The sequence below is a fragment of the Arvicola amphibius genome, chromosome 11 (genome assembly GCF_903992535.2).
Source record: "Arvicola amphibius chromosome 11, mArvAmp1.2, whole genome shotgun sequence".
In the NCBI taxonomy this organism is placed as follows: Eukaryota; Metazoa; Chordata; class Mammalia; order Rodentia; family Cricetidae; genus Arvicola; species Arvicola amphibius.
The window spans coordinates 16,585,364-16,611,549 of NC_052057.2; the positions used below are offsets into that span (position 1 = coordinate 16,585,364).

The window sequence follows — 26,186 nt, forward strand, 5'->3', positions numbered from 1 at the left end:
CTGGGAACGAGAAAGAAAGGATGAAGGGAAGGGATATGCTCTGAGTATATATATTAGGAAAAGTTCTCACAAGCCTTTACCTCTTCCCTTAACTTTCTGATGAGTTCCGTGTCATTGTGGTGGGTTTTGATGAGCTCAGCTTTGCCACTAGCAACAAGGGATGCACTTTCGATTAGATCAGGTCGTAAGGTGCCTTGAGCAAGGAAAACCTCCTCTGGCTTCAAACTCATTTCTCCAATTACTTCATTAGCAATCTGTTACCAACAAAAGCAGAACAGAACAGTCTTCTAAGAAATGAATCTTTTCAAAGTTAATGACATTTGAGTCTTTGCAAACTAACTAGGAAATCAGAATCATTAAACTACAAAAAATAAATTTCTGAAAATATGTACATTATATGTGATTCAAAAATATATGTGAACATCCCCTTCAGCATTCCCTGAAATCTGGCCTCTGGTAAACCCAACAGAAGTGCAGTGCCAGCAGAAAGGTCCATTCTTAAATGCCTGAAACACCAGCCCAGCAATATGCATGCTTTTTAAACTAAAACAGTTTCTACCTATCAATAGGTATGGACATATGCATATACTACACACACACACATCTTAAACAAAATAAGCCAATTTTGTTGATATAATGATAATACATTAAAATCGACATTAAACAGTAAACATTGCACACACTAAAAGAAAAGTACCTTAACCAGGAGGGGTAGTACACTACTTTAACCCCAGTGGAGGCAGGAGGATCTCTGTGAGTTCAACTGAGGACATCCTGGTCTACAAGGCAAGTTAAAAGGAGAAGAAAAGAAAGGTACCTTAACAAAAGTATCACCAATGATTTTTCTTTTTTCCTCAGGACTTGTGGTCATATTTAACGTTTTGCTAATTCTTTTTCGTGGGGTCCTGTCTTCATCTGAGATTGGTAGAGTAGTCGTTCCATTGTAGAAAGAATGGGCAGCATTTATCACTGGGAGAGATGGGAGAATTATTTTAAACAATTATATTTCTTTCTTTTAAAAAATATTTATTTATTTATTTATTTGTTCATTCATTCATTCATTCATTCATTCATTCATTATGTATGCAGTATTCTGTCTGCATGTATGCCTGAAGACCAGAAGAGCTGGGAATTGAACTCAGGACCATCAGAAGAGCAGGCAATGCTCTTAACCACTGAGCCATCTCTTCAGCCCCACAATTATATTTCTTTACACCTTAAGTATGTCAAGGCTTAGAAAGAAAACAGAGATATCCCTTTAATATGCCTTACACTGCACATATACTCAAAAACCAGCAATAAACCAGCAGTTAGAGTTCCGGTCTGGGAATCCACTAAGAGAACTCTGTAGCATTGGACATGACATCACAGCACTGCTAATGGTGCTGGTTGCTTTGCCTCTGCTCAGTGTTCCACTGGAACAAGTCAATGCCATAGCAATACAGAGAGCCCCAAGATAGTCAAAAGCAGTAGCTCCTCCACAGCAAACAAGTCCTCAGAACAGCACACTAACCAGCTTCTTCAAAACTGCTATCTGTACATTTACAATTACCTGGATATCCCTTTATCTATTATTATATAAAAGCAAGAAATCTTGCTAGTTCGGTGGCAAAGTATTTGACTAATGTGTCCAAAGCCCTGGGTATAAATCCCAGCACTGTCAAATGGGAAACAGGTAAAGAATAAAAAACTATGAGCACTATCTGGCAGTAGAGAATAAGCAGCAATGAAGAAGCCAGCTGTTTGAATCAGGGTCCATCAAATACCTGTAGGTCCTTCTCTTAACCTAGCCCATTACCCTCGAGTTCCTGCCTATCAACACTGGCACGGGTAAACAGCACAGGATGGAAGGAGGGAATCACCCTGTTCCTACTGCAGAGTCGTACCTCTGACCTCAACTACGCCTGGTGCCAGTGGTGCAAGTCCAAGCTCGTGCTTAGTAAGCCCTCACCTTTCTTACGGTTAAGACAGCAGTAGCAAGCTCTGCATTAAGGAAAACTATCTGCTTCCCATGTTTTCAAATTGTTCCTGGTGTAGGCACACGCAGAGACCCATTCCTCCTACAATTCAACATTCCCTAAGCCTCCTCCAGAACTCTGCAGTCTAAGGCAGCTTGTTTCTTCTTGGCTTCCTTCCCACTTTAGCTCCAAGACTTTGAATTCTAGTGCAACAGTCAATATTACCTAAGTTTTATATTGGACACTTCTGCTTTTTTTTTTAAAGATTTATTTATTGTGTATACAGTATTCTGCCTTCAAGCCAGAAGAGGGCACCAGATTTCATTACAGATGGTTGTGAGCCACCATGTGGTTGCTGGGAATTGAACTCAGGACCTTTAGAAAAGCAGGCAGTGCTCTTAACCACTGAGCATCTCTCCAGCCTGGGATACTTCTTGATACTACACCTTATCTTAGACAGAAGGCCAAGAAGCAACTGGATGTTTCTTGAAACAGAGAAAATTACACATATGAAGTAAATGGTATTGTCAGCCTGAGTTTATAGGGGAAACTAGGCTTGAAGAAATAACTGCTGGTGTAAATTAACTTCTCATGATAAACTAATACCTTTGACCTGAATTCCAAGCTTTTTGAGGGCCTCTTCAACAGACTGGCTTTCTCGTTTTCTCATAAAGCCATTATCAATATGCACAGCAATAACTTGATCTTGGTTCAAAGCACGATTCAGCAAAGCTGTACAAACAGTAGAATCTACACCGCCACTAAGCAAAACCTGTAAATAAAATGAAGAGAAAAAATTCAAATCAGAAAAACAAACAAGAAATAAACACTATCACCTTATATAATTAAAATGCTATATACAGTAAAGATATGTACAATAACTAAAAAAGACTCTAAGGTGATACAACATACACATTATATATGTATCCTGTCAGTTGTCAAGGCAAAGCAATCCAGCCCTGGATTCCAACATTTCTGACCTAAGTTTGCAGACCACCGGGTGATCAACTGCTTACCAATACTTTTGATGTGCCTACTCTCTCTTTGATCTCTCGAATGCATTCAAGTTCTCGGTTCTGCACAGTAAAGGTCCCACTGCAGCCAGCAACTTCATATAGGAAATTCTTCAGTATTATTTTCCCATTCTCTGTAAGGCCAACTTCAGGGTGGAACTGCACACCATATAGCTTTTTAGATTCATTGGCTATACCTTCATGGAGAAAACAGTCACAGAACAATTTTATGTTGAAGATACAACAATAGTCACAATTCATTCAAAATCTTTTTCTTATGTTAAATGTATATGCCTTATTCAACTTTAAATTACAGAGAAAGAAAATGCCTAAGTAAAGTCATGCTGCTGTAATCTTTATAAAGCGGATTGGTGTGGGAGAATGGTCTGTATTCTGTCAATTATATTTTAAATAAACGTTGACTGGCCAGTAGCCAGGCAAGAAGTATAGGCGGGACAACCAGACAGGAAGTAGAGACGGGTCAATGAAAACAGGAGAATTCTGAAAAGAAGCGCAAGTTCTTCCCGCAGTCCTGAACCCATCCACAGAAGAAGTAAAGATGTGACTGCCTCGCTGAAAAAGGTACCGAGCCATGACATATACTAGAATAATGGGCTAATATAAGTTATAAGAGTTAATAAGAAGCCTGAGCTAATGGGCCAATCAGTTTATAGTTAATGTAGACCTCTGTGTGATTTCTTTGGGACTTAACAGCTACAGGAACAGGCCAGGACAGAAACATTGATCAACAGCAGATAGAAAAAAAAAAGAAGTGTAGGACAGGGCAGAGATTATTTTACTAGATTCTGCTTCTCTACAGTTACATCAGTTTTCTTGTTTATTAAATATAGAAAACAACTCATTTTGGTTCTCAGTCCTACGTGGCTTCCAAACACTCAGCAATCCCCAATTTCCAATATTAAAAAAAGAAAAAAATCTGGCCGGGCGGTGGTGGCGCACGCCTTTAATCCCAGCACTCGGAAGGCAGAGGTAGGTGGATCTCTGTGAGTTCGAGGCCAGCCTGGTCTACAAGAGCTAGTCCCAGGACAGGCTCCAAAGCCACAGAGAAACCCCGTCTCAAAAAACCAAAAAGAAAAAAAAAGAAAAGAAAAAAGAAAAAAATCTTTCATATAAACTTTTCAGTATTTTCCAATATTTCCTTTTTGAGTTCTATTAACTACAAATACAGAATGAATAAACCTACTTAGAAAAGTGTGGTTCAAGAGTGTTTAAGATGTCATGGTGTAACAGTTTCCAGGACTGAAACATTCCACCATGCAGGAAGATCCTTAGGCAGGAAGGTAAACAGCCCAAAACAGCTTCAGAAAGTCCCTGAAATTGTTCTTCAGATTCCTAAACCCACCAGAGAAAGCAAAGAAAAAAAAAAAAAAAAAGCAGTCCCTCCAGTATGATAGAAAATGAGCAGCAAAGAAGACTGCTACCAGACCAGACCAGCTCCCTGGAAAAAACAACACCAGACGAGCGGGCTAGACAGACGTTTAGAACAATTAAGGAGCTGCCCCCGCTGGGGCAGGGTGTGCTGGTGCGGCTGTCTAAGTCGGTTCTGTTCTGTGAGCAACCTCTCACTCCTGTTACTGCAGGAACCCCAGTGCAGTGAGACGCACGAGGTCACTAAACTGGGCACTGACGGTATCCAACTTCGGTCAGTCGTGGAGTCCCTATCTGGGGTGAGTAGAAGGGCCTGTTGTGTCTCCTCAGAAACAGGTTAGCTGCACACAAATATTCTGTTGTTTCCTTTCCTATGAGACCCAAGTAGAAACATAAAATTCACTGATATTAGACAAGCAGTCTAAAATTACACAGTATTTTAAGTGTGCTTGCATTTTGATTGCAACTTTACAATTTGTGGCACTCAAAAAACCTGCAACTTGTGAACTCAAGCTATCGAACAAATAGTTTTGGATTATGGACAATTTCAGATATTCAGATTGGGGATTTTTACTATATTGTTTCACTTTCTTGACTACAGTGCTTAACAAATCATCTGCCAAGCAACAGGTGCTGGGCTAGGGGCTTTACATGGGCATCATTATCCTCACTTAGGATTCATGTGTCAAGAAATTCCCCTCGTCTCTTAAGTATAACTCACCCACGCCTGGCAGCCTCAAGATCCAAAGCACTTTATACTTTATTTGGCATCAGAATACCACTCTTGGTTTATTTATCTCACTGTTTGCTGCTTCTTACTCTTCATGGCTGGCCCCTCTTCTCCTGTCCTCTCTCTCTCTACATACGAAACTTGTCAATAGTCAGACCTTAAATGTCTTTCTCCTAAACTCTTAAGTGATCCTAATCACTCTTAGGCTCATTTGTATCCTGCTAGCCGAGGTTTCCCTCTGAAATCAAGATGTCTAACTGCCTACTAGACGCCATCTTGAGTGTCATGTGCAAACTCAAACCCCTGAGTTCTTTGCCATTGGTTAATAGAAATTCTATTACATTCTACCCACCTATCACTCAGAAAAGAAGAAAATCCAATATTTAAAACTTGATAGTCGGGGCTGGAGAGATGGCTCAGAGGTTAAGAGCATTGCCTGCTCTTCCAAAGGTCCTGAGTTCAATTCCCAGCAACCACATGGTGGCTTACAACCATCTGTAATGGGGTCTGGCGCCCTCTTCTGGCCTGCAGGCATACACGCAGACAGAATATTGTATACATAATAAATAAATAAATAAATAAATATTTAAAAAAAAAAAAAACTTGATAGTCCATACTCAATCTAGTAAGAAATCTTTTGTCTGTCTGCTGAGAGGATTGTCACAATCCAGATGTTTTCTAGTTCACTTCTGCCTTCCTGCTGCAAACTTCACTTTCTCCCCTAATCACCAGCATACATGGCCTTCCTACTTCTACTCTACCAAGTCTATTTTCTACTCATGGTAACATAATCCTGAAATCAGATCATGCCTAGCCTGTATTCACAACACCGCCTACCTAGAAATAAAGTTTTACAATTACTCAAAGCCCCCACACCCTTGCTCTCACGCCTAACTTACTCTTGCCTAAATCTGTGTATTCTCCTTGCCTTTCTCACCACAGTCCCAGGACCTCTGTCTGCCATTACCTCTTCCCTCAACATCTGGATAAAACAGCAACATCAGTAACCACAGTAAGACTCACTACTTCTGCTTGCTTTTTCAATGTAAACAATATCTGACATCTAATATATATTATTGAACAGTGGGGGCTTCCTCCTAAACCCCGGATTACGCACAAACCACAGCCAAAGCTTGTTTCACCTTTAAGGTCAATGGCTGCTGTTTTTCTGCCTGACTCTCCCACTTTAACTCCTCTCTCCCACCATTCATTCCTTCTGGGGCACATACACACATACATTATATGAATAAATTGTTTTTCATTTAAGTATTTTAAAGCATTATGTGACTTCTGAATAATTCCCTTGGTTAATAATGGATCCTACCACACTGACAACAGCTATCAAAAAATAAGAAAGAGTCCACAAGCTGGCTCAATGGGTAAAGGCACTTGATGCCAGAGACCTGTCAACTAAGTTTGATCAAGGGGATCCAAATAGGAGCAGGAAAGAGCCCTTAAGTGGTCCTCTGACCCTAAGACACAATAAATGGAAAATAAACAAATAAATATACACTTTAAAAGAAGACTTATTTAAAAGTATCTCAAACAGACTCATGATTACTCTGAAATTTTTTAAAAGTGAAATCTGCAAAATTTAGAACTTTTACCTGCCACAATGTTCCCAGAACGTGCTACAACCTTGAATCCATCAGCTACTTTGTCTACACTGTCTCCATGTGTAAGTAAAACAATTTCTTCCTTCTGAAGGCCCCTAAACATAGGGAAAAAAAGAAAGATTTTTAAAATTAAACAATAGCTGGGCGGTGGTGGCACACGCCTTTAATACCATCACTTGTGAGTTCAAGGCCAGCCTGGTCTACAAGAGCTAGTTCCAGGACAGGCTCCAAAGCTACAGCAAAACTCTGCCTTGAAAAACCAGACAGACAGACAGACAGACAGACAGACAGACAGACAGACAGACAGACAGACAGAATGGAAATATCTTAGTAAGGACCAGATTAATACCCTGCATTAACATTAATACCAATGTTACATAAGTTAGAGTCATCAAAGAGGAGGGACCCTCAATTACAAAAATGCCTCCATAAGACTGTAGCTAATCTTGTAAGCCATTGTCTTAACTAGAAAGTAATAGGGGAGGGCCCAGACCATTGTGGATGGTGCCATCCCTGGGCTGTTTGTCCTGGGTTCTATAAGAAAGCAGGGTGCACAAGACATAAGGAGTAAGCCAGTACGTAGCACTCCTTCATGGCTTCAGCATCAGCTTCTGGCTCTAGGTCCCTGATCTGCTTGAGTTCCTGTATGATTTCCTGTATGATTTCCTTTGATCATGAACAGTGATGTGGGAGGCTAAGCTAAATAAACCCTTTTCTCCCCAAGTTTCTTTGCTCACATTTTCATCACAGCAATAGTAACCCTAAGATAGTCATTTTTCTTAGAAATATGTTTGCTATATGGTAGATTAGAATTAGTAAATATAAATATACATGATTATTTACATAATAATATTAAATTATAAATAAATAAAGGGTATTAAATCTCAAAAAGGGCAACTAAGAAAAATTAAAAACTAGAAACTGTACAGATGATTTGGTGGCTTAAAACAATTACGAGATTCCAAGTTCAAATCCCTAGTATCCATATAAAAAGTCAGTTGCAGCCACATGTGGGTCAGGAACCCCAACCCTGTGGGTTAATAAACAGGAAACGTCACGGGTATTTCCTGGCTACTAGTCCAGTTCCAAGTTCGGAGAACTTAAATCAAAGGAATGCAGCAGAGAGCATAAAACAGGGTATCTAACATTCTCCTGTGGCTTCTATGTATATGCACACGTGTACATGAACCCCCCTACACAACACCATAAACAGTGTGCTCGCGCGCGCACACAAACACACACACCTAAAAATGTAATCTTTAAACTTGAAAACTAAAACTAATAAATATATATATATGAAGCTGGTACTCAAATTAAACCAAAAAAATTAGAGTAATAAAACTGTGATTTCAACATTTAAATTCTGAGGTTTTATCTTTACAGCAGATATTTCAATGACTTAACAATTCACTGTCATATCAGTAATAATGATACCAATACTGTTACTCTGCAGCTATATGTGCAACAGAGATATATGTAAAATGCAGGTTATTATGAAACCAGTAGACCAGCTTTTCAGAGTAAGAGAGGGGGCTGGAGTGACAGGACTGTGGGCAGAGCACTTACTTCTCTCCCAGGACCCACATCACTTATTGCTCCAGCTCCAGCAGATCCAACACCCTCTTCTGGTCTCAACAATCAAACACATACAAGGAACACAGTCAAACAAACACACAAGTACACACACACACACACACACACACACACACACACTAAGTAAATAAATAAAGCTAAAGAGGCATTAAAATCAAAGAAGTTGGATAGTTGGATAAAAATTCTATAACCTCTTATATTCATTAAGAAATAATTATATATGACTGTATCTTTCTAAAAAATACACATTGCCTAACTGTTCACAAAACACTCAAACATAAGCGCAATTAAGATGGAGCTCTGGGCAAAAACAAAAACAATGGGTGAGGGGAAGTATTTGACCCCTGTGACCCACACAGTGGAAGCAGAAACCAACTCCCAGTTATCCTCTGACACACGTGCACACACATACACACACCCCAAATAAAAATAACAGAAAGTTTAATATATACAGATATAAATAAAATACATGCAATTGGCAAGATAGCTAGGCTGATAAAGGCATCTGCACCAAGCCTAATGAAGGTGAAAACCAATTCCCACAGGCTGTTCTCTAACACACAAACACGCACGCACGCACGCACACACACACACACACACACACACACACACACACACACACACACACACACGCACGCACGCACGCGCGCACACATGCACGCGTGCACCCTGGAATACATGTATGAGTGCACACAAAATTAAATAAATGTAAGTAAAAAGTAATACCTGAATAGTGAGCATGTATTGTCCATAGTAATACTGAAAACTCCATCTTCTCTTACACTTTTTTTATGCACAGTGCCTCCAAAAACCTTATTCATCATCTGTTGAAGAAAAGAGTGTTAATGAATCAAAAGAAATTTTTTTATGCTAAAAGTAATTATCTATATCCTTTGCTTTCAAAATTTCTTGTCTGTACCATAAATATATAAGTAAAGAAGTGTTTAATAAGTGTAGATAACTATAATTACTATATAAAATTATTAAGAGGCTGCCGGGCGGTGGTGGCGCACGCCTTTAATCCCAGCACTCGGGAGGCAGAGGCAGGCGGATCTCTGTGAGTTCGAGGCCAGCCTGGTCTACAAGAGCTAGTTCCAGGACAGGCTCTAAAAAAGCTGCAGAGAAACCCTGTCTCGAAAAACCAAAAAAAAGAAAAAAGAAAAAAAAAATTATTAAGAGGCATGAATTCGTAACAGAATTTGACCTGAGGCTAATCTCTATTAAACACTGACAGACCTTCCATCTGCTCTACTTTAATTCACATTAAAAAGAGGAATTTCAGCCAGGTGTAACAGCACATCTTCAATCCCAGTACTCAGGAGGCGGTGACAGGTGAAGCTTGTGGGCTCAACCCGTGCCTGGTCTACATAGTGAGACCCTGTCTCAGGAAGAAAAAAGACAAAGATCTCCCTTAAGTCACAATTAATGTAAAACCACCTGCAAAGGTACTTTGAGATTTAAAAGGTCATAACAGGTAAAAACTATAGCACCAACACAGGAGTTCTATAAAGACGCCAAACAAACATGAGGGAAAAATATGTGACCCATTTTGATAAAACAAGTTAGAACGGTTGAATTAGAGAATTACATATGAGAGGCAAAACCAGATAAGGGCAATGCAATGAAGTCTCATGTTTAAAGAGCCTTTAGGCATGGTGGAACACACCTTTAAAACCAGCACTCTGAAAACAGAGGCAGGCGAAGTTTGAGGCCACAACACAAGTTCCAGGAAGGCCAGGGCTGTTGTTATGCAGAGAAACCATGGGGGAGGGTGTGTGTGTGTGTGTGTGTGTGTGTGCGCGCGCGCGCACCAGGTAGTAGTAGTAGATTAATAATAATAATAATAATAATAATAATAATAATAATAATAATAATAATAATGGACATCATATTATATTACGTATTAATGTATCTATTACATTATATACATTATATACATATAATGTATATATTATATACATTATATTATCTGTAAACCACAAAACTGGCCAGCTATAATATGTATACTTAATTTATTTTAACTTCACCTATAATTAAAGTATAATTTTAACCCTTTCAATAGCTGGAAAAAAATAAATTCAAAAAAACCAAGAGTTCAAGAGCCTCTTGACCACAAAGAGTTTGAGGCCAGAATGACCTATTAATAACTATTTTGTGCCTTTGCTGTAAAAATATCTTTTCCTTCATTACAGTTAAAGGCAAAAGACAGCCAAAAGGGAAAATAATGTATAGCCAGGCAGTGGTGCAGCTTTTAACTTCAGCACTCAGGAGGCAGAAGCAGGCCGTTATCTGTGAGTTCAAGGCCAGCCTGGTCTACAGAGTGAGTTCTAGAACAGCAAGGACTGTTACACAGATAAACCCTGTCTCAAACAAACAAACAACAACAACAAAAAAAAAAACCCTGACATTTTATACGTAAACTGAACATGTTAATCGGTGGTCATATATATTAACTTGACTTTTTCAAAAACCTTTTCTTTAAAATGTATTAGTATTTTGCCTGCATGTGCATCCTTGTGTCCTGGAGGTCAGAAGAGGGAGTGGACCCCCTGGAACTGCAGTTACTGATGGTTGTAAACCATGCTGTGGGTGCTGGAAACCAAACCCAGGTGCTCTGCTTTTAACCACTGAACCATCTCTCCAGCCTCTTGGCTATTTTTAGGGGGAAAAACAAAACAAAACAAAACAACTAATGAACTTCTTGGTTTTAAAAAAAATTGCTTTTAAAAGCAAATGGAGGTATGGCAATTATTCTTGTCTGTCAACTTGACAACAACTAGAATGAACTGAAAACCAAGTTGCTGGGCATGCCTATGAGGACTTTTGAGTTAATTGAATCATTTGACATAGAAGACCCACCTTAAACCCAGGCCAACTGAGGTTGAAGAACCCTGCACACACACAGAAATTCTGGGCCCCACTTTCTCCAGGCAGCCCATATAAAGGACAAGGGAGAAAGAAACTTTTGACTTTCTGATCACCTCTGCTATTAGTTCACTGGCATTAGAGCCTACTCCTTTGGAATTCTGGTATATACTGATGTCCAGCTACAACATCCAGCCTCATGGACTGAACAACTACTGGATTCTCAGACTTTCCATTCGGAGACAGTCATTGTTGGATTAGCTGGACCATAGCCTATAAGCCACTCTAATAAATCCCTTTTCTTTCTTTCTAGACAGACAGACAGACAGAATATATATATACTCATTCTATCAGTTCTGTCCCTCTAGAGAACCCTAATATGGGAAAAGAGGGTGAGAGGATTATTTTTTTAAGTGAAAATATTACAGTACAGAGGCTTTGGCAGGAGGATTACCCATCTGTGAGTAGTTTGGACTACAAAGCAAAAAGTTCTGTACCCAGGCAAGATAAGAGAGAGGAAAAGGGAACAGAGTGGGGAAAAGGAAGAGGGGAGGGAGAAGGGCGGGAAAAAAGAGAGGAATGAGAGGGAGCTCCATAGGTAATACATTATTCAGGGACGCTTTCTAGCTGTTTCCAGGTGATCCAATCAAGGAAGACAATGTTTAAATGTTATAATGTGATCATCTTTTCACTTACAACCATAAAGGGGAACTTTTAAAATTTTATTGGCTTTATGTTTCTTTTCCCTTCAATTTTGATACGTAAAACTGCTTTTCTGATAAATAAGATCTCAGCAGCCGGGCGGTGGTGGCGCACGCCTTTAATCCCAGCACTCGGGAGGCAGAGGCAGGCGGATCTCTGTGAGTTCGAGGCCAGCCTGGTCTACAAGAGCTAGTTCCAGGACAGGCTCTAAAAAAAGCTGCAGAGAAACCCTGTCTCGAAAAACCAAAAAAAAAAAAAAAAAAAAAAAAAAAAAAAAAAAAAAAAAAAAAAAAAAATCTCATATTATCTGTTATCATATTCAGTGATGACAGTGTACTTCTCTGGCAAATGGCTGAAATGGCCACAATGGAGAACACAAGATCAAATGAAAGTGGCTAGGAGAAACAACAAAAAATCAACATGGTGATTTTTCAGATAATTAGGAAACAACCTTCCAAGACCCAGCAATACCACTTTTGGGTATATACCCAAAGGATGCTCAATCATAACACAAGAACATGTGCTCAACTATGTTCATAGCAGCTTTGTTTGTCATGGCCAGAACCTGAAAACAACCTAAAGCCCCTTGACCAAAGAATGTGTAAATGTGGTACATTTACACAATGGAGTACTGCATAGTGGAGAAAAATAATGCCATCTCAAAATTTGCAAAATGGATGGATCTAGAAAGCATTATATTGAGTAAGGTAACCCACACCCAGAAAGACAAATATAATCTGTACTTACTCATAAGTGGCTGGCTTTTAGACATAAACCAAAGAAAAACTAGCCTACAATTCACAACCCCAGAGAACCTAAACAATGAGAACTCTAAGAGAGATATACATGGATCTAATCTACATGGGAAGTAGAAAAAGACAAGATCTCCTGAGTAAATCGGGAGCGTGGGGATCATGGGAGATGGTAGAAGGGGAAGGGGGAGGAAGGGAGGGGAGCAGAGAAAAATACATAACTTAATAAAAACAGCAAAATGGACAGTGGTAGGACACTCGGGAAGACAGAGGCAGAGAGAGATATCTCTGAGGTCAGATTAACCCGGTTGACATAACATGTTCTAGGCCAGCCAGGACTACATTGTGAGACCCTGTCTCAGACAGACAGACAGACAGACATATGGATGGTGGTTTCTTAACTAATCTAGCTTCTTAAAAACAGATTTCCTTATAAGGTCAACTCCACCATAGTATAGTGATCAACAGAGAGCAGTAAATAATATGCCCTGATCATCTTAAAGAGACGAAGAGTGTTTAAGTCACAAGAATAAAACGTTTAGTCAACTTTTAAACTCAACTGCAACTGTACCTGCATGCCATAGCAAATTCCAAGAACGGGCTTGCCAATGGTAAATATTGCTGGATCAAACCAGGGAGCATCCTCTGCATAGACAGAATTAGGTCCTCCAGATATGATAATAGCCCTGTGGATTCAAAGAAGAGTCAGTACAGAATGTGACTGCCAGTCTTTAATTAACATCCTCAACATCTGTCCGATTTTGTCCCATATGCCCAGGTCTTAAAGGTTAGCTCAGTACTGTCATCTGATTTAGCTAAGTTACAATTTGCAACAAAGCACTGTGTCTATTGATTTAGGAGCAGTATTAGTAGTGAAAGCACACATCTCTCACTGACCAATGGCGTCCTGTCAGCCTTCAGTGTTCACTCTAAACATTTAAGAATGTTTCAGGCATGGGATTATCGTAAGAAATTCATGTTTACATGTCTTTCCTTGGGGGAAGAGTAAAAAACTAAATTTGACTTTTTAATTATTATTTGGTTTGTTTTGATTTGGATTTTTTTGGGACAGTTTCACTATGTTGCCAAGACTAGCATGAAATTCACCATCTCCCAGCTTCATGAGTGCTGGGATAATAGGCACACACTGCCACGAGTAGCTAGCCGTTAAGCATTTACTCCTGCAGGACTCTGAAAGGAAGGCTACAATCAGAGATAAGCAGGCACGGTGGTGCTCGTCTGTAATCTCGGCACCTGAGAAGCTAATGCAGGAAGGTCGTGGTTGGATGCCAAAGAGGCCTACACAGGAGTATCTATCTAACAAGAAGCAGGGGAAAACAAAACAAAATCTGTAAACTAGGGCATTAGGAAAGAAATATATAAAATAATCTTAGTAACTGAGTATATAATGATATTTGGTACTATAACATATAAAGATTGGAGGGGGAAAAAGGTTGGTATAGCACTAAAATCTATAACCTAATTCTATAATCCTCTAAGATACACCTACAGCCTAGAGCTATGCCTTAATGGTAGTGCTTGCTCAGTGGTAGAGCACTTGCCCAGCTTATAAAAGGTCCTGGCCCCGCCAGAGGAGAAGGGGCAGGGGAAGCAAGCTTACTTAATAATCAGGCACTCGAGGATCTCAACCATGTTTAGATTTTTGTTTTCTAGTTTTTGAATTTTGTGCATGTACATGATGGGTGGTAGTTGGAGATCCCACAGCGCTTGTGCAAATCAGAAGCTAACCCTACAGAGAAGTCAGGTCAACTCGACTGAAAAGCAAGCAAGGCACCTTTACCTGCTGAGTCATCTTGCCAGCCCCATATTTAGTTCTATTAGGTAATCACTAGAGCTGCAGAGCGAGACCTGTCAACAAAACAATAACCACGGTGCCCAAGATCCTTCATTAGTCTATTTTAGTCTATTAAGTAACTTCAGGCTGTAAGAATCTTAGTAGTTTTAAATAGAAAATAAATGAGGAAAAAAAACAGATTCAATAAAGGATAAAACCCCAGGAGTAGTTAAGCCAATTAATGAAAAGTCTCAGTAACTTTAGTTAACCACATTTTCTGAGTTTGATACTACCCTTGTTATTTTACTTGCTTGTTATGAGGTTCAACAAGTTACATGCATCATGCAAGTGAAGGTTATAAACAGAAAGCGGTCAACATGTTTCTCATGAGACAAAACTTAGAACAGTCAAGCTGAGTGTGGTGGCACAGGCCTTTAATCCCAGCAGTGAGAGGCAAGTGGATCCTTGTGATTCAAAATCATCGTGGTTTATATACTGAGTTCCAGGATAGGATAGTCATAGCTACGTAGTGATATAAGTCACAATGATAAAATAACTATGCTACAGAACAAAAGGAAAACAAGGAAGAAAAGAAATTCAGCTTTATTCTAAACTGGATGTCTCCATCAGATCCCTCCCCGGGCTCAGGGAGCTATGCAGAAAGATGCCAGTGAGGAAACAATACCTTCCAGACACAGGACCCACTCGAGCAGGGAGAAGTGAACCTTATCTCCCATCCCCGGTCAAGAAGTTGCCTCCAACAGACAACTGCTTACAAAGGAAAACTTAATGGAGTCTCATCAGGTATTCAAACCACACATAAGGACAGGCTCTGAGCCCAGCAGCATATGGCCAGCACAAATGAACTCAGTGGTAATTTTGGTGATTTTTTTTTAAAGTCTCATATTGCTTTGGTTGGGCTTTTTTAACCTTACTGTCTTTTGCTTATATATCATAGTTTCCACCTTTGTTTTTATGGGTTCTGAGCCTTTTTGTGTCTGTGTATCTCTGCACTTCTCATGCTTTTTCTTTCTTTTTTTTTAAATTGTTTTTGTTTGTTTTATTTTTCCTAAAAAGAGAGAAGAGGAAAGTATGAAGTTGGATGAATGGGGAGGATTTGGAAGAGCTGAAGAAGAGGAGGAACTGTGATCAGAATTTATTATGTGAAATAATTATTTTAAATACAAAAAAGAAAGCAGCTCTGAGGGTTGAGAGTTGGCTCAACAGTTAAAAAGCACTGGTTGCTCTTCTAGGGACCAGGGCACGGTTCCCAGCACCCACATTATGGCTCACAACCATCTGGAACTCCAGGTCCAAGGGATCATCTGATCCAGGAGCACCAGGAATGTACATGGGTGCACATATGTAGCGTAAACACCCATACATATAAAATAAATAAAAGGGTATTAACGGGTAAACAAAGATAAGATGGTATATACTTGAATCCCCAACACTTAAGAAAGAGGCAGGAGGGTCATGACTTAAAGGCCACTGGGTTAAAGTACTGAGTTTTCTCCTGTCAAAAATTTGATTACTGGGCTAGCCCAGTGGTGGTGGTGCACGCCTTTAATCCCAGCACTCAGGAGGCAGAGGCAGGCAGGATATCTAAGTTCAGGGTCAGCCTGGTCTACAAAGGGAGTTCCAGGACAACCAGGGCTTCATAGAGAAACCTGTATTGGTGGGGGGAGGCGGGAACTACTAGGAAAGCCTAAGAACTTGCCTGGTAACCTGAATTCCCTCGATGATAGCCTAGCCCAAGGAAAGAACCAACTACCTTTAAGACTTGTCCTGACCTCCACACACACTGTGGTAAGCATGTGCCAGAACTCACACACACAATAAATAATTGAGTACACAAATGAATAAGTAACTGACCTAGACTGGGAAACTGGGATAAGTAAACACCTACAGGTCAGGAAGCTTCAGTCTGACTTGCCACAAGCCCTGTCTGAGAGAAGACCCAGAGAGGCAATTGTCAGGAGCAGACTCCCTAACTGAGAGTAACTCTGAAGTTGAATAACTCTGCAGACACCTGTTATTCACCGCTGTTGAGTCCTAACAACGCCCTAGGTGTCTGGTACCCTCAGCAGCAGGCCTCCAGCAGGGCGATTAATATACAGGAGGTCTGGAAAGCACACGGATCCTTTGTCTCTACAGATCTCAATAGTGTAGTTGTTCACCACACTCAACACACTGGAAGACAGCCCTACATTGGCTACCCTGAAAATATGATGAAAGGAATCTGCCTCGAGCAAAGACCGAAAAGCCGAGTGTGCAGCAGAGGCCTCTGGTGTACAGAAGGAAAACCTGTATGGAGGAGAGAGAAGGGGCAGTGAAAGGGAAACGAAGTAAACAACTATAATGACACACACACACACGTTTGATGAGGATGCTCATCAGGACAGGTATAGTGGGGTACATGCCCACAGTCCTAGCACACGGAGGTCGAGACAGGCACATTTCCACATATCTGGAGACCAACCCAGCCTACAGAATGAGACTGTCTCAATGCACACAAACATGCATAGCTCTATGGAAGAGCAATTGCCTTACACGTATACATCCTGAATCAATGCCAGCACCATAAACAGGTCAACAAACTGCATTTCATCTGTACTATAAGACTAGAATGCAGTTAAATTTAAAGCTGCCTTTTGTAAGCAGCAATTTCCTCTACTTCAGAAAACAAGAACTCTCAAAATATACTAAATATGTCTAAGAAACCTTTAAGAATTCTTTTAACCATTTTTTAATTAAAAGAAAAAACTTTTTAAGAAAACTGAAACAGACTGCTGATATGGCTCAGTAGTTTAAAACACTTGATGTTCTTCCAGAAGACATGGATTCAGTTGCCAGCACCCACATTGTGGTTTACAACCATCTCTAACTCCAGTTTGAGGAGACCCATCTCCCTCTTCTGGCCTCTGCAAGTTATCAGGCATGCATGCAGTGCACTTACATACATGAAGTCAGAACACTCATGAAACATAAAATTAAAATAAGAAATAAAACAGTGTATTTTCAACTCAGAGAACAGCAAAGCTTCAACTAAAATTTTAGGGGAATAGAAAAGAAGAAAAGAGCTGGGCAGTAATGGCATATTTAATCCCAGCACTTGGGAGGTAGAGGCAGGTAGATCTCTGTGAGTTCGAGGCCAGCATGGTCTACAAGAGCTAGTTCCAGAACAGGCTCCAAATCTAAACAGCGAAGCCCTGTCTCAAAAAACAAACAAAAAAAAAAAACAAAAAACAAAACAATAAAAGGAAGCAAGGGGAAATACACTCAGTGGCCAGCAATATGCTCATTGAGCACAGGCACTTGCTACCAAGCCTGACCTGAGTTTGATCCCTCAGACTCATGGTGGAAGGGGACCCAGCTCCCACAAACTACCTTCCGAGTTCCCCAAGTGCACATTTACACACACACAAAATATAATTTTGAAAATAAAACATATTTGAAGAGAAATACAGCACATCTAATGTGAGGTTTCAAACCCCAGACAAATGGCTTGAGTGCCTACTTAACACCAAAGCAGACACTGGCGCCAGGTTCTCCCTGGACCCCTCCATCCCTACCTGTTACAGGATATGACTGGCATACCTGGCCCCCTACCCTAAACTCTTCCAGCTCTGTCCTTCCCTAGATAATCCAAGCCAGTTTGGTTATCTGCCCTCTGATCTATCCTTTACACTCTAGACCAGCCTCTTGGCCCAGGCTGCCCCTCTTGGTTGGAGGCTCCTCCTTTCTCTCCCTCCGCACTCTCCTCAATTGGCTCAGGCTCAAGTCCACTCTGGACTCTCCCAGAGTCCCTGTCTCTATGTCCTCCCTTTGGTCTATAACAGTTTCTCTTCCACTATATCGAGCAGCAGTCATGCCCTTCCTTTTATATTTGTTTTCATTCACCAGCTGAGAGACAAGTGATGGACACCGCAGTCACTTCTGGGAAAAATCTACCCAGCCACAGACAGCTGCTGAAACAAACAGTCTCACATGACTTGGCTGTTCAGACTGTTAGGGGTGTGAGCCACTAGAACTAGCCCTATCTGCCTTAGCAATATTTTTGTCCTTTAACAACTAGTTTTTCAGGGTTAGAAACAAAAGAGACTTCCTAAAGAAATACTTCCTCCCTTTCAGCTCCTCTATCCAACTACTTGTACATTTGTCTTTTGATTATGCTATAGGGACAATGAACAAATTGACCACTAGAATCACATCTAACTCTGACCCACAAATCATATAAAATATAAACTACTCAAACAGCACGGTTAGCTATATAATGAAAATCAAGGTAAACTCCCCAGCATCACTGAAACAAAAAATTAAGGCATCAAGGCAATCTTTTCAATCAAAAGTACAAGTTATTCCTTTCAAATTCCAAATCAAAGCTATAAGAAATTTCTTAAAAGACTATGTTGAGTTTTTATTTAAAAAGAAAGAAAGAAAGAAATCCACAACGTCCAAGTAAGCTAATCATAAAATACCAAAAATCTAAACTCAATCTTCTAGACACATTGGTCAAAGGCTACCGGAATCCTTGTTCCTTTATGGCGAAGGCTGGTGTTTCCAAGGGGAAGATTTCGGACTGCACAAAGAGCTCCCGCACTCTCCGGTCGATGACTTTCCCATACTGAGCCCCAGCATCCAGAATGACAACAGCTCCTTCATACTGGTGAGAGCCATCCTTAAGGTCTCCTCCAGCGTTCTCTGGCTACAAGTAAAACAAACAGAGACTCTTATTTACAGAAATTGTATTACTTAGAACTAGTAAGTTGCTCAGCAGGAAAAGAATTGCAGCTAAGCCTGAGGACCTGAATTTGATCCTGAGGCCTACACAGCAGCAGAGAAGTAATTCCTAAAAATTTTCCTCTGGGCTGGGAGGTGGTGGTGGTGTACACCCTTACTCCAAGCATTTGGGAGGCAGAGGCAGGAGGATCTCTATGAGTTCAAGGCCAGCCTGGTCTACAAAGTGAGTTCCAGGACAGCTAGAGCTGCTACACAGAGAAATCCTGTCTCAAAAAAAAAAAAAACCAAGTTGTTCTCTGACCCCTGACATGCACGCTGTGGCACGCTGTGACTTCACATATACAAAATAATTCTTTTTTAATTACACCATTTTACAAAATAGGGGGGTAGGGGGCTGGAGAGATGGCTCAGCGGTTAAGAGCACTGCCTGCTCTTCCAAAGGTCCTGAGTTCAATTCCCAGCAACCACATGGTGGCTCACAACCATCTGTAATGAGGTCTGGTGCCCTCTTCTGACCTGCAGGCACATACACAGACAGAATATTGTATACATAATAAATAAATATTTAAAAAAAAACAAAATAGGGGGGTCATTGTTAGTTCCAAAACCACACAGAAATGTTACCTTACGCTGCATTTTTAAGCTATGGATTCAGAAATTCTTTTTGGTGGAAGATGTTAATACGCAACCAGAGGTGGACACATGTTAGAGCTTACTCCTGCCAATGGCTTTATGTAGTGATGCAGACAGTCGTTTATGCACAGACAGGCAGACAGTCCTGTTCTGCTAGCAGTCCTGACCTCTGCCTCTTAAACCAGCATTCATACTTGTGCTTCCTCTGACAGTAAGCCATGATTGCCAACAGACACAGCATTGCTCTGAGAAACATATTAATAAGGTGGTTAAAGCCTTCTGCTACAGCGCAAGGATGGCCAATTTCCCTTTAATTAAAATCTTTTGTAATAGACATATCTAACTCAGAACACTAACTTTTTTCTGTTTTTCACTTTTATCCCTGTTAAGCATAAATTTTTAACACTTCTAGAAGGCAGTTTAGCAAAACAGAGATACTGTTTGGTTTTTACACCCAAGTTAGCATAAGCCTGAGTCCCTCCCCTGGGAAGAGAGACCCGCAACTGCCTATATGTGATGGCTGTCACTTCTCTATTGGAGTACCATCTGAGGACGAATTCATACAGGACGGCCCAGTCCACAATAAGGACACCATTCATAACTAGGCAGGAGGCTCTTGCCTTGGCAACACTCAAGGATAGACTACAACCTGGAATGTAAACCAAACAACCCCCTTTCCTTACCACATTGCCTGTCATCAGAATGTCTTATGACAGCAAGAGAAGGAAATAAATGTGCTATGAAATATCTACCTGGAAAATAATGCAAAAGTAGGTGGCGTAGACATGGATGCAACAAAATTTCCCACGTCCTAACTCCAAGCTGGATGATAATCCAGTGCACTATTTTAGTCTGGTCTTTTATCTTGGTTTCTCCTTCTTGCATGTGTTTCAAATTTACCTAAGGTCCTGCCTTAAAAATGCAAATGTCCTCTAGAAATCCACTTAGGGACTGCATTTAGTCTTTTTTTTTGGGGGGGGGGGGGTGTTTTGTTTTGTTTTTTGTCTTTTGTTTTTCGAGACAGGGTTTCACTGTACTTTTAGAGCCTGTCCTGGAACTAACTCTTGTGGACCAGGATGATCTTGAACTCACAGAGATCCACCTGCCTCTGCCTGGGAAAAAGGCATGCACCATCACCGCCCAGCTGCATTTACAGCCTGTCCCAATCAGCTGGGGCAGTGGCGGCACGTGCCTTTAATCCTAACACTTAGGAGGCTGAGACAGGCAGATTTCTGTGAGTCTGAAGCCAGCCTGGGCTACAGACCAAGTTTCAGGATAGCCAACTCTATCTTGGAAACAAACAAACAATATGAGCCCATCTTAATGCAGCCTGTGTAAAAGTTCAAAGAGTACATTTTCATCAAAAGCAAGGTATTAAGTGGATTTTGACATCCATGATGCACGTTCATCTCTTCTGGCTTATCACTGGGGACAAAGTGGTGACTAATCACCACTTAGAGCAGGCTCAGAAAGGAGAGCTGTAACTGGTTGTGGCATCAGAAACTGGAGATGGGGCAGCTTGTGAACTGACAGACTGAACTGCTGATGACCAACTTTCCTATCCAAGGTTTTCAACAATAAGGTAACCCAGAAGACAGGCGCCCAGAGCAGGAATCAAGTTCTTTCCTTTAAACTCTGTATCATTCACAGTCCCTTCAAAGCACTCAAGGTCGGTTTAGTAATCAGATTTTTAAACTTTTAACATATTGCAAAAACTATTCCAGTTAATTATTCATGGTAGCACAGGTCTTTAATTCCAGTACTCTGCAGATATACAGCAAATCTATGCAGGTACCTTGTAGCTGCAGATCATTAGTTCAAGGTCACCCTCAGCTACACAGTGAATTGAAGGCAGCCTGAGGATGGACTGGGACACATCCACACAAAACTCTGTCTAGACAAACCCTTCTGGATCTGCTTGAAGGGTTATAGTCTGCCCTCATGTGTTTTAGCTTATTCGTGTGATTCTAACTGTAGTCGATATCAACAGAGTCGTTCCTCTTACATAATGCACAAGAGCTTTAGGAAGTGATGCTGCTAAGAAAAAAAACGAGACAGCAGACATTCAGTACAACAACTAGTACACTACACAGGCTCTGGGATCGTTATCGTTACTCCTCTATCAGAGTACACTACGCATCTGCTTCTACTGCAATTATTTTAATAAATTACTAATTACATTTCTGTAGTTATTTTGTGTATGGGTGTACACACACATGCACATGCCACAGTACATGTGAGAGTCAGAGGATAACTTGGAGGAGTAGGTAGATTCTGGAGATCAGAACTCGGGTCCTCACACTTGTGTGGCAAGCATTTTTCCCACTGAGCCATCTCTCCAACCCTTAATATATTTTTGCTGTTATAAGAAAACATAGGAGGGGTTAGAGAGAGAGCTCAGTGGTCAAGAGTATTTGCTGCTCTGCCAGAAACCCCCGATGTCAGGAGTCCAAGGACTATCAGGTTCTTCACTTGTGCTTTTGTTGTTGTTTGTTTTGTTTTTCAATACAGGGTTTCCTTGTGTAATAGTCCTAGCTGTCCTGGAGCTAGCTCTTGTAGACCAGGCTGGCCTCGTCTCACAGGGATTCACCTGCCTCTGCCTCCCAAGAGCTGGGATTAAAGGCGTGCGCCACCACTGCCCGGCCTTCACTTGTGCTTTTGTTTATAATTGTACATTATTTTTCAGACTACACCACTGGTCCTCAATCTTCACTGTTCCCTATTATGTATGCCATCTGGCATTTGACTTCAGTCAGACGTCCTCTTGATATTTCCTTACCTTTGGCACTGAGCATGAGGTTTCTGCTGGCCAATGTCTTAAGAGCAGAAGCCATACTGTGCTGAGCACTAAGTAGGCATAATGTTTACAGTTGGCTCTTGTACTTTTGCCGCCATTAAGGAAACATCAAAAAATTACTAGCATCAGAACAGACAAGATACAGTGGGGATAGACATGAAAGGTGACCCACAAATTCCTGAACAAAGAACACAGTATTAAGTTCCTTATTTTTATGAATGTTAATTACCATCCCTGTGGCTATAGCTAACGGATATGTCATAGCAACATTAAAGAAAATCACTATATCGTGTAGTGCTATATACTTAGCCTTGTACACATGAAGCCCCTGGTTTGATCCATAGCATTGTTTAAAAAATACAAAGTATCAAATGCCTTTCTGAAAAAGATTTTCCTTCTGCTTTTCATAATTATATATACGAAAAATATACAATTTAGTCAAAACTACAGAGAATGTTTATAATTAACTCTGTGACCTTGTCTTTTTTAATAATTTATTTTTAAGAGGCTGGAGAGATGGTTCAGTGGTTAAGAGCACTGGCTGCTCTTCCAGAGGACCTGAATTCAATTCCCAGAACCCAACAGGCAGCTCACACTTGTGTATGTAACTCTAATTGCAAGGGATCCAACACCTTTACACTTACATGCAGGCAAAATATGAACACACATGAAATAAAAATAAAAAATAATTTATTTTTAAGATTATTTCATTTCCCACTTCCCTTCCAAATCCTCCCATGTATCCCCTTGCTCTCTTTCAAATTAACGGTCTTTTCTTGTTACGTGTGTGTGTGTGTGTGTGTGTGTGTGTGCGTGTCCCCCTAAATGCATTAATACAATCTGCTTAGTCCATGTAATGTAATTTGTATGTATTTGTATATATATATATATATTTTTTTTTTCAGGGCAAATTTGTGTGCTCTTTCTCCTAAGTAAGACTATTTCTCCTGCTTTCATAATTCCTTGGTTGCCTGTAGTTCTTTGTCTGAGGTTGAGGCATCAGGAGTTAGCATGTCTATTGATGTTTTCTTTGTCCATGCTCAGGTCTTGTTTAGTCAGTCCTGTTGGTGAGACTTTGGGTGTGGCTTGTTAACCTGGTCTTTTGGATATACATCACACTGAGTTCTTCTTTTTTTCCTTTTAATTTTTTAAAATATGTGTCAGAGTGTTGCCTGCATAGATAGACGTACGTGCACCATGTGCATGCCCGGTGCCTGAGGAGATCAGAAGAGGACAAGATTTTAGCCACTTGTGAGCTGTCATGTGGATACTAGGAATAGAACATGTGTCCTCTAGGAGAGCAGTCAGCGAAAGTTCTTTAGAGCTGAGCCATCTCTCCAGCCCCACCACACACTGATTCTTTAGCTTTGAACATCAAAATGTAATGCATACTTTAGTTTCTTTCTTTCTTACTTACTAAGAGGCTAACTAAGGAAAGAAAGACATCAGAAAGGAGGAATCACTTAGAGGGACTATAACTTCTAGAGGTAAGCCTAACAAATGCGGGAAATCCCATACTCAATAGGGTAATAAGCCCGACAGATAAGCTGAGAAAGTGTCATATTAAATAACTGAAAACAGCTTTTATTTCACTTAAAAATAAAACCAAACAAAACCAACCTAGGTGCTAGGGATGAAGCTTAGTTGGTAGAGCTCTTGCGTGGGATGCAAAAACCTTGGATTTAACCTCCAGTACAGCATATCCCCAGTATGGCATAAACAGAACTTTCTGATGCACAGGGTGATGGAAGCAAGTGGCTCGGTCCTTCAGGGTCATCCTCAGCTATATAGCAGGCTATCCAGGGCTATGTCAAACCTTGTTCCAAAAAAAAAAAAAAATGCCAACCTTATTAAATGTACAATGTATATGCTGAAACTATCTGCATGATCATCACCACACCTAGCTTCCAAGTTTTTTGTTTTGTTTTTAAATCTTGGTTTAGCCAGGTGTAGTAGCACACACCTGTAAATAATCCTAGCACTTGGGAGGTGTAGGCAAGACAAACAGGAGTTCAAAGCTATCCTCAACTACAAATGCAGTCCATGCTAATGGGACTCAGCCTAAAAAACAATCAACCAATGCTGTATTGCTATACATGCCAAGATGTGCATCTTTTAAGCACTGTAACCTCTACATCCAAATCTGGGAAATGGGAAGTATCAAAACCACTAAAAATTATCCTGAACAGTCCAACTCTGGGTATTAATCCAAAAGAAACATGAACGCCTATATTCTCAAAAACTAAGCAGAAAAATCAAATGGCTATCAAATTGTGAATAGACAAGACAAATTCTGAGATATATATACATTGGAAAAAAAACACAATCTCTCCACAGGACCTAGACTGTGAACATGGCAGTTCACAATCAATTGCATCTCTAGTTTCAGGGAATCAAGACCCTCTTCTGGCCTCCAAGACCACCAGGCACACGTGCGGTGCAGATATTCATGCAGACAACACCCACACATTAAAAACAAACCACTGGTATATACATCGCCACACTTAATGCTCTGCACTGAGTGAGGGTAGCGGCAACCACTCCATGGCTGATTCTATAGACAACACTACGATGGAAATATCATGTACAATGACTGGGGTGGTGGTGGTGACACAAACTGTCAAAATTCAGCTTATATACTTGCCAAGATCTGTACAGGTTACTACATGACACATCTCATCTTAATAAAAATTTCAATTAAAAAATTCCAAACTATCAACCACTTCACAAACCAAAAGATGCTAATCACAATGAGTAACTGCCACCCTCAGTTTTCAATGATCAATGACATTCAATAGGGAAACTCTATGCAGGAGTCATTAACAGAGCCAACCCAAATCTAAGAGCCAGTTTGCTTGATACAAAATCCCAATTCTGGGCTAAGGTTCTACCTCACTAACATGTGCAAGACCTGGGGTAAGAGAAGGGGTTGTGAGACAAGAAGAGAAGCAGGAGAAACGAGGAAGATGGAGCTCAGAAGATGGCACCTGCCTGGAATGTGAGAAGCTCTTTATTGGTCTAGCACAGGCACAAACAGTAAAAATCATCTCATCAACCATCTGCCGAGCACCTGTAGCCAGGCGCTGTTACCTGTGTAAAACCGGTAGCACTGCTGTATGTAAAAAACAAATTAACTCAGACATGTTTTCAATGACTATTTATTATAGTGGGGAAAGCATCTAGAGCTATAAACAAAGAAGTTAAAAAATCAGCAGATTGTAGCACAACATTCAGCAAGTGAAGGCAGGAGGAATTTAAGGACAACCTGAGACACACGAGGCCCTCGCCCTTCACAGCTCTCCAGCCCCTCCAAAGTAAAATGTCTACACAATTCATACCACAAGATATAAGAGAAACTGAACAAAAAAATGAAAAGGAGCCAGGTAGTAGCTCACACCTGTAATCCCAGCACTTGGGAGGCAGAGACAGGCGGATCTCTGTGTTCCTGGCCAGCCTGATTCACAGAGCTGAGTCCAGGACAGCCAGTGCTACAGAATGAAATGCTATCTCACACAAAACAAAACAGGAGGGAAGGTGAAAGAAAAGGGGGGAAAAGCTAGCGTAGTCACGGCTTTGACTTCCTCCCCCATCACGGTTTAA

The 26,186-nt window shown here is 40.6% G+C and overlaps 1 protein-coding gene across 3 annotated transcripts in view; it reads right to left on the reverse strand.

The window, feature by feature from the left end:
- Gmps (guanine monophosphate synthase) overlaps nucleotides 1–26,186 on the reverse strand; it is a 56,628-nt gene that overhangs the window by 12,841 nt on the left and 17,601 nt on the right. For all 3 annotated transcript variants that reach the window (XM_038347707.1, XM_038347708.1, XM_038347709.1), the window contains 8 exons: nucleotides 18,940–19,121; nucleotides 13,190–13,304; nucleotides 9,026–9,123; nucleotides 6,698–6,801; nucleotides 2,975–3,168; nucleotides 2,565–2,730; nucleotides 818–969; nucleotides 81–254 (listed from right to left, as the gene is read on the reverse strand). In XM_038347707.1, coding sequence (XP_038203635.1) covers nucleotides 81–254; nucleotides 818–969; nucleotides 2,565–2,730; nucleotides 2,975–3,168; nucleotides 6,698–6,801; nucleotides 9,026–9,123; nucleotides 13,190–13,304; nucleotides 18,940–19,121 — 1,185 coding nt within the window. The remainder of the gene's footprint in view (nucleotides 1–80; nucleotides 255–817; nucleotides 970–2,564; nucleotides 2,731–2,974; nucleotides 3,169–6,697; nucleotides 6,802–9,025; nucleotides 9,124–13,189; nucleotides 13,305–18,939; nucleotides 19,122–26,186) is intronic.